This window comes from Symphalangus syndactylus, chromosome 9 (assembly GCF_028878055.3).
Source record: "Symphalangus syndactylus isolate Jambi chromosome 9, NHGRI_mSymSyn1-v2.1_pri, whole genome shotgun sequence".
Lineage (NCBI taxonomy): Eukaryota > Metazoa > Chordata > Mammalia > Primates > Hylobatidae > Symphalangus > Symphalangus syndactylus.
The window spans coordinates 118,273,674-118,283,215 of NC_072431.2; the positions used below are offsets into that span (position 1 = coordinate 118,273,674).

The following is a 9,542-nucleotide window of genomic DNA, read 5'->3' on the forward strand; positions in this document are numbered from 1 at the left end:
AATTATTAATAATTATTATTTAATAATTTAATAATAATTAAATTTAATTTAACATAAATATACTAAAGATATCAATATGGTTGCCAGTACATCAGTTACATGAAATCTATCCAGAAAAAATATACTGCAAAAAAGAAAAAAACTGTGTACAAAAACAATAATCTACATTCTTTTCAAATTCCATTCTATTTCTGTCTTCACTTCAGAGTCACTAACTTCTCTTACTTGGATCCTACTCCAGTATGACTTCTACTTATTAATTCCACGAAACCAGCTCTCTCACTAAGATTGCCAATGCCATGTATTTCCCAATTATTGGGCAGTTTTAATCCCTATCTTGGGCAAATCTACTGATTCATCTTCCAAGCACATTTATCTTCTTAAATACACTTTTATCACAGTATCAGTCCATTGTTGCACTGCTACAAAGAAATAGCTGAGACTGGGTAAATTATAAGAAAGGAGGTTTAATTGCCTCACAGCTCTGCAGGCTATACAGGAAACATGGCAGCATCTGCTTCTGGGAAGGCTTCAGGGAGGAAGGTAAAGTGAGAGCAAGAGGAAAGGTAGGGGGAGATGCCACACACTTTTAAACAACTAGATCTCAGGAGAGCTCACTATCACCATGACAGCACCAAGGGGGATGGTGTTAAACCATGAGAAATAGCCATGACCCAATCACCCCACACCAGGCCCTACCTCCAACATTGGGGATTACAATTCCACATGAGATTTGGGCAGGGACACAGATCCAAGCCATATTAATCACCAATCTCTCTTGTTGTTAGTCTAATATAAGGGACACCACCTCTGGTTCCTCTGTGTCTCTTCTGTTCCCTCACTTTAAAGGTGGAAGGTCCTCAAAATCCTGCTTAAGTCCTTTTCTCTGTCTACACTCTCTCCACACATCAGCACTTCCATTTCTGGGATTTTGCTTGCCACGTATGAACCCCCAGCAACTGCATTCCTTGTGAGTTGCAAACTCATATATCCAACTGGCAATAGACATTTTCTACTAGATGTTTACCAGTCAACTTATTGAGGATATCTGTTTATTTTTATTTCCTCACCTGTCTCAGTTTACCCGCTGCTGAGAGAAATCATTGGTTGTTCCTTCTTCTTCTTATAGTATTTAGGATAACTGATATTAAGTATGATTACCATTTTTAGTTTTATTCCATACAAAAACCAAATATGCAAGAGAGTAGGAAGTAGATTTATTGTATTCAGCTTTATATCTTGAGTACAACATACAACCTGGTTTAGAGAAAGGTCATTTTTACTTAAATCTTGCATATAATAATGTTAAGTAAATAAAGTATACCCTTTATTCTCTAATCAGGTTGCACAGTCAGGCTAGGAATTTCATATTAAAGAATGAACACATACAGGAAGTTCCTATAGTAAAAGTTTAATGAACAACACAAAATAATGGATTGAGTACATATAAGCAACATGTTTTATTGCACTAACCACAGTGTAAAGGTGCACATGACGTTATATGAACAAAAATAATTTAAATCTTATAAATAGTTAAATAAATATTTAAATAGATAAATCAATTTAGCAGCATGGTCATAGTTATAGCAGAAGTGAGAGTCTTTGAAATGGCCAAATTCATGAAAGCGTGAGCTGGTATATGAGTCAATAAGAATTGTTTTCATGTTGGACCAGGTGTTATTCCTTCCTCCTTAATCTTTCTTGCAAGTTTGTTGATAAAGAGAGGGATCTCATGATTTCTGCTCTGACAACCTCCCAGGCACAAGGGCTATATTTCTTCTCTGTCAAATAGAGAGTGATTCTTCGGAAGTATTTCTTCACAGCCAAGCTGGAGTCCGCATTCATCAGGGGAGTTTCTCCCACCCTCTCCTCCTGCATCACACAGGCTTCCAAGTCATTCAGCTGCTGGTAGAGTTCAGTGCAGAATTTGTCTAGGAGGTCCTCATCCCAAGCAGCAGATGAATCTTTTGTGGTAAAGAGGTTGAATATCTGCTGGATCAGCTCATGGAGGACAGAGATGGCTGGAGCCTTCTGGAACTGGTTGCCATCAAACTCCTCCTGAGGAAATCCAAAGTCATGTCTGTCCATCAGACAGGAGGAAGGAGAGATTCTGCTCATTTGTGCCAGGAGCATCAAGGTCCTCCTGTTATCCAGGCTGTGGGTCTCAGGCAGATCACAGCCCAGAAAGCAGCTTGACTTGCAGCTGAGCACCACCAGGGCCATCAGTAAAGCAAAGGGCGAGGCCATCGTAGATATTGCAGATGCTTCTGGGCTTGCTGAGATGGGTGACTCTGAACCTTGGGCTCTAGGTTCTCTGAAGGCTTTGCTTCCTGCAAATGCCTTAAATAGGGAACGTACTGATTTCTACTTTCTTAATGCTTCTGGGCCACTTTCCATTTCTGTTTTTGCTTTCCTTCTTGAACTCTTTACATGAGTTTAGAGCCATGTTTCTCAAATGTTTTGTTTTTCATTATTGTCTTCCCCATCTTGTTCCCAGAGACTTTTTAGATATCTTTTTCCTAATTGAACCCACTGTGAAAACTCAATAACACAGATATAATATGTATCTATTTATATACTATATGTGTATCTCTATACTCAAAAAGTACAAAGTTTAATCTTTGTATTCAATGCAGGTTTAAAAAAAACCAAATGAAAAATTTAAGCTAAAAGTTAAATTTAAAATCTATTCAAATTTTTCTTAACTTTATAACTAAATTTGCTTATGGACTTCAATGTAATTTATTTACTGATATAAATTGTACTGTAGGCCTGGCGAGGTGGCTCATGCCTGTAATCCCAGCACTTTGGGAGGCCGAGGCGGGTGGATCATGAGGTCAGGAGTTCAAGACCAGCCTGGCCAAGATGGTGAAACCTCATCTCAACTAAAAAAAAAAACAAAAAAACAAAAAAACAAATTAGCTAGGCATGGTTGTGTGCACCTGTAATCCCAGTTACTTGGGAGGCCGAGGCAGAGAATTCCTTGAACTCATGAGGTGGAGGTTGCAGTGAGCCAAGATTGCGCCACTGCACTCCAGCCTGGGTGTCAGAGTGAGACTCTGTTTCAAAAAACAAACAAACAAATAAATTGTAGTGTATTAAATTACATAAGCAAATTAACAAATTATAAACATTTTCTAATGTTTATAGATAAACATTATATAAGTAATGAATACTTAAAAATTATTTGAAAGTGATAAACACTTAAAAATTTAAAATATTTTTATCATTTATTTTTAGTGTACTTAACTTTTTTTTAGATCTGATTACTCCTGAATTTCACCAAACATTTAAATAGAACCAAATCTTTGAAAAAATTAAGGAGGAATACTTCCAAACTCATTTTATGAAGCCAGCATTACCTTGATACCAAAGCCAGAGATGGACATTACAAGAAAAAAAAAAAATTACAAGCCAATATTCCTGATGAACACAGATGCAAAATCATCCACAAAGTAGTTGCAAATGAAATTCAAAAGCACTATAAAAGGATCGTTTATTATGATCAAGCTTGATTTATTCCTGGGATGCAAGAATATTTTAATATGTTGGAATCAATAAATGCCATACTCCTTATTTACACAATAAAAGATTAAAAATCATAACTATTTTTATGCATGCCTAAAATTATTTTGACAAAATTTAAAATCCATTTCTAATACAATTTATAACAAATTAGGTATAGAAAAAATATATCTCACAATAAAGAGATACATTCCTTATTAGCTATAAGATAAGCCATTAGCTAACACTATAGTCAGTGGTGAAATGTTGGAATCTTTTTTTCTGAGATTTATTATAAGATAAAGACGCCCACTCTCACTACTTCTTTCAACATAGTATTGGAAATCCTACTCAGAATATTAGACAAGAAAAAAAGGGGCCTTTAAATGAGAAAGAACTAGGTCTTATTTTCATGGAGATTAATGCTCAGATTTTTACAGATTAGATTTAACATCATGAAAGCTGGTACAATCCAGGAATCAGAGGAACTGTCCCTGAGGACACAGGACTTCAGGGACATCAATTTTTAAGAGGCTACATGAAAGCAGAAATGCTCCTGGATGTTTCCATTGTCTACACACAAAGTTTCAACAGATCAGCCCCAGCAAGTATAGGCACATTCCTGACTACTGTGGGTGATGAGCTTTTCACCCAAAGCAGAGATGTGAAACCTGACAGGTTTCAAAGACACCCTACGTGCTCCATACCTTGACAGTCACTCCCACAAAGCTGAAACACCATCTGTTCCTGAGGGTTCAGGTCATCATCTGTGACTTTGAGACACTGGCCAGTCAGGCTTCAGTTGACATGAGGCCAGTGATTTTAAGTGTAAAATGTCCAAACCATCATACTCATTAGGTAGACATTTGGAGGCCTGTGCACTTAAATGGGTTGGTGAAATGTCACACCAGACACATAACTGGGAATGGGGGTCTTCTCCTCTGCTCTTAGCAGCACCTTGGTAATCCAATAATTACCCTCCCTCATGCCTCCACATCCACATCTGCGAAAAAGTCACTGGTGAGTGGGACATTTTCATGAAGCCATAGCCCATGGTTACTCCCTGAAAAGCTCTGAACTTGTGCATCCCCAGGCCAGGGAGTGGGTGTCTTTCAAAGGTGGCTGAACTTGCGCTCTGCTTGGAGAGAGTGGAAGGAAGCAGCACAGTGGCAGCATCTGGGACCTCAGGCCATTTCCCACAGCCACTTAGGAAAGCAGGTGGCTCCAGGGGCTGGAGGAGGTATGATGCTCTGGAAAGACCCCAGGTGCTTGCAATTGTGACATGCTGACTCCCTTAACTGCAGGCTTCCTGCTTGTCATGTTGGAAGTTTGATTTCTCACAGATCAACAAAGGGCCAGTTGCCTCTCCCGGCCTCTGTGGCAGGGTTGTACTTAACTTTTAATTTTGTTGCATGTGAGAAATTTTTTAACTTCACTAGCTGCTAGTCACCTAAATATTATCAAGTCTTTTTTCTTCAATGCTTGACCTAATTATTGATGTGCTGAACAACTTTTGTAGAATTAATAAAATATAAATTATTCTCGAAGCCCACAACACAGTTAGAAATGCTAAGGATCAAAAATAAGCAACATCTATAAGATGGCCAGTGACAAACCATATGTATGCAGAGGACACATCTCTTGATATAACTTTGAGATCTAGTAAGCCTTGGAAAGTACTGCAATCACAGCCACCCATTTTCCATAGGTTTGTAACACTGAACTTACATACATTTTGTGTATCTTCCATGAACTTAATGTCAATGTTTCTCATGTGATACACAAGAAAACCCAACGGGGAGAAAACAAAAAAACTAAGGAATAAGATTTTGTTAGATAGGGTTGAACTTTGAAGGGCCACAAACCATTTAAATCTGTAAGATTTGTTCCCACTCTCACGAACTACACTTTTACACCCTTGGGAGTAGCATCATACGCAATGAGAATACACAATTGAAAAAAATATCCTCAATTTGATTAAAAACTTTTTTTTGCATGAAAATTCAAATTTCCAAAGAAACTTCAGACATTCTTTGTTGATTCTGATCAAGCTAAAATAAACCATCTTTGTCCTAAATGTTCATAATGAGGTGTAAATGTTATAACATAAATGACTTGTACAGTTGTTTTCCATAGCATGCCAAACATGATATCTTTCTCTTTTCATAAAAAGCAAAAGTTGTCACTTTTTGCATCCTAAGGAATGGGGACAAAAAGAAAACAAAAGTACATCTAAATGTGATTAAAATGTAAATGGAGGTAATATCCCACTAAGAAAAAACAATGACAAAATGTACCTTAGCTGCATTCAGCCCAGCCATGATGGAGGTTAAGGGTTGGGAAAGAACAGAAGCAAAATGGTAGAAGAGATATAGGTCAAACATAGCAAATAAGTATGGGCTGGAAGAAAAGTAATTACTCCTGGTCCGCAGGGTGTTTTCAGATTTACTGAAGCCCATCTTGCAAACACACCACCTGCAAGCGTTTATACACAAGAAAGGCAAACTTTAGAGAGTACAATATTCTCTCTGGAAAATAGTTAAGTGTTCATTGCACCAAGCTCTCCACTAGTGGATAAGTACACTCCAAAGGTCAATTTTTTTCTTGTTGTATTTCTAACAAGAAACAAGAGACTTGATAATTTCAAAGGACACTTCCCCAACTTAATAGAGTTATATAATAAAGAGAATGTTAATAAGAGGAATGAGGTATCTAAACTCTAGAAAGTCTTTTTCAGTCAGACACTGTTTTTAGCACTTGCATAATCAATGCTCACTTAGCCAATAAAGAATACTTTTGTTTTTCATATTTACTGAATATCTACCATGTCCCTAACCCCACTTATTCACTGGAGATATCACTGACCAAGGCACACAGTGATAGATTTTACTATTGTCCCCATTTACAAAAGAAACAATGAAAGCACAGGAAGCTATTAAGTTGTGGAGCTACAGTTTGGATGCAGAAAATTCAACTCTGAAGTCTTAGCTCTTACATGCTCTCTGGGAATATTTCTGGCCATAAGAACCAGAGCTGATTTCTAGACCAGTCAATCCTTTTGCAGTAGAGTCCTGCCTATGTAATGACAGGGTCTTTCTCTTCAGTTTCCATTTGTCTCCTTCACTGTAATGCCCCATTTGCTCATGCCAACATTACAATGAAATTGGGCCCCGCTTTACTTACACTCCTGGTAAAGGAGTGTATATGTTATATTCTAGTTTTGTCTTCTTGAGGATACACTATCATAAACATGAGTGTATTTGTAAAACATGTTGTTCACCCCAGTAAATGTATTCATAAACCCTATATATTTCTATCCATTTAAAATTTTACATAGTACTATTCTTTTAATCAAATATGCACCATACTTTAGATTTCCACCTGTGTAGCACAAATTTAAGAAAGAACAAGTCATTGTCAGGCTACAGACATGAACTAAATCAGAACTAAACCAATGAATTAAGGCTCAGAGCTCAGGGAGAGCACACCTGGAAAGGTTAACTAAAGTAAAGGGGTTATTAAAAGTGTGGAAATGGAAGCACTTCTGGAGAAATGAGGAGAGTCCATGGCATTAGAGGATGAGGACTGAGATGACAAAAGACCCTGAGTCACCTGACTTGCCAGCTGGTTGATGCCTTTTATGTTGTAGGTCACCAGAGTATGCTGCAGTGTTGATTGTACTGCCTTAATTTAAGGATCTGGTAAAGAAAAATTTATGCTGACACTTGGTATAACAGTAAGGAAGGCTTTATTTAAAAGTATTGCAACAGGTGTCAAAACTATCATGATAGGTGTATTAGTTCTTGCATTACTATACAGAAAAACCTGAGGCTGGGTAATTTAGAAATAAAAGAGGTTTAATTGGCTCACGATTCTGCAGACTCTACAGGAAGCATGGCTGGGGAGGCCTCGGGACACTTACAATCATGGCAGAAGGCTAAGGGGAAGCAGGCATGTCCTGCATGACCGGAGCAGGGTGCAGCACAATTCTAAACAACCAGATCTTGCAATAACTCACTCTTACCATGACACCACCAGGGGGATGGTGTTAAACCACGAGAAACCAACCTATGATCCAATCACCTCCCACCAGGCCCCACCTCCAACATTGGGGATTACAATTCCATGTGAGATTTGGATGGGGATGCTGACCCAAACCATATCAATATAGGAGAGAGGTCAGTTGGTGCTCAGCTCAAAAACCAGCAAAGACAGCCTGGGGTTTATACCCAACAAGCAGAATGAGGGATCAGATAGAAAATCACTAAAAGGAGACATCAAAGGTAGGGGTATCCTTCCTAACCGGAACATAATTCTTTCTAAAGGCAAGCCAGGGTAATTATATATTGAGTGTGTGGGATGAGGATTTGATCAGATATCAGATTTTTATTAATTAAATTAGAAATATCTTTTTTTCCTAGAAAACTGAAGTGTATGTAGAAATGTGAATACTCATACATGAAAATGCTCACATACATTTTTTTCATATATAAATACTATTCTCTTCTATGTCAGGAGCAAAATTTTTGCCCTGATCCTAAGCTACATTTTACTCTCCATGCTTTACATAGGAAATCAGGTGCCCTCTACCCGATAGGTTTCTGTATTTGGTTGGCAATTTACCAGACCATCTGTGACAATAAGCTCTTTAGAACCAATAATTGGGTTTTGTTAACTCTTTGATTCACAGTAGAAGCTGTGATCATGTTTCTCTTTCTTCTAAAATACATTCATGCAGGTCCATATGATTACGCCTCACTGGGGCCACCAGCTCAGGATTACTATAGACATAGCCCTTTCTTCCCATAATGTTCTTACTGGAGGTCTATAGTGCTCCTCGGGCTGTGATAATACCCTGCCAAGACCAGCCCAGTCAGGGAGACCCAAACCCAGGGGCGCTAGAGGAATTAAAGACACACACACAGAAATACAGAGGTGTGAAGTGGGAAATCAGGGGTCTCACAGCCTTCAGAGCTGAGAGCCTTGAACAGAGATTTACCCACATATTTTTACAGCAAGCAAGTCATTAGCATTTTTTCTATAGATAGTAAATTAACTAAAAGTATCCCTTATGGGAAATGAAGGGATGGGCCGAATTAAAGGAATAGGTTGGGCTAGTTAACTGCAGGAGGAGCATGTCCTTAAGGCACAGATCACTCATGCTATTGTTTGTGGCTTAAGAATCCCTTTAAGTAGTTTTCTGCCCTGGGTGGGCCAGGTGTTCCTTGCCCTCATTCTGGTAAACCCACAACCTTCCAGCATGGGCATTATGGCCATCATGAACATGTCACAGTGCTGCAGAGATTTTGTTTATGGCCAGTTTTGGGGCCAGATTATGGCCAGATTTTGGGGGGCTTGTTCCCAACAATATCCCTAGCAAGAATCCTAGTCTTTTCCAGGTGCATGCGGATATGGAGATGCAAATTCTAAGATAATTGTATTTTCCTACCATCACTTCACTCACAAAGTTTTTATCACATCCAGTAACACCCTTTCCTCTAGAGTGACAATGTCCTCAACTCAAGCTCTTCCCAACTCATTCCCTGAGGCAGGCTGACAACTTTTGAACTCTTTTACTAAGGAGGGGCCTATTTCCTTGAGCCAAAATAATTAGTCCTCTAAGACCCTCGCCCTTTCCCCTAGAGTGTTTGTGTGAAGGACTCTGCTTCTCAGTGGTTACCTCCTCCTGTCCTGACCCCATATCCCCAGGTATCAAATGTGTCCACAGTGCTCAGATACTGATAGCAAAATTTGTTTTGTCTAAGTAGGTGGAAGAATTATTCAATTGCAATAATTTTTACTCAAGTAAGCAAACAATTTGTATTTTGCCAAGTATAGCTTTTACTGCTCTAGTCTTATTTTTATTATCCAATACTTAAAACTATTGAATGCTTGTTATATTTGACCTTTCAGAGCTACGCACAGGGGATTCAATGATGATTTTGTCTCTCGTAGAAACTAATATGACAGAAACTAGTGACTTTCAGTTGTTCATCCGCTCAGGATGATTCTCTTAGGGTTCTTTGTTACTTGGTCTC

The 9,542-nt window shown here is 38.5% G+C and overlaps 1 protein-coding gene across 1 annotated transcript; it reads right to left on the bottom strand.

Annotated features, from left to right (window-relative positions):
- Positions 1-1,438: 1,438 nt before the first annotated feature.
- LOC129490335 (interferon alpha-1/13) lies at positions 1,439-2,521 on the bottom strand. Its single transcript, XM_055294096.1, has one exon. The coding sequence runs from the start codon at positions 2,245-2,247 to the stop codon at positions 1,678-1,680; it is 570 nt and encodes a 189-aa protein (XP_055150071.1). The 5' UTR covers positions 2,248-2,521; the 3' UTR covers positions 1,439-1,677.
- Positions 2,522-9,542: the final 7,021 nt, after the last annotated feature.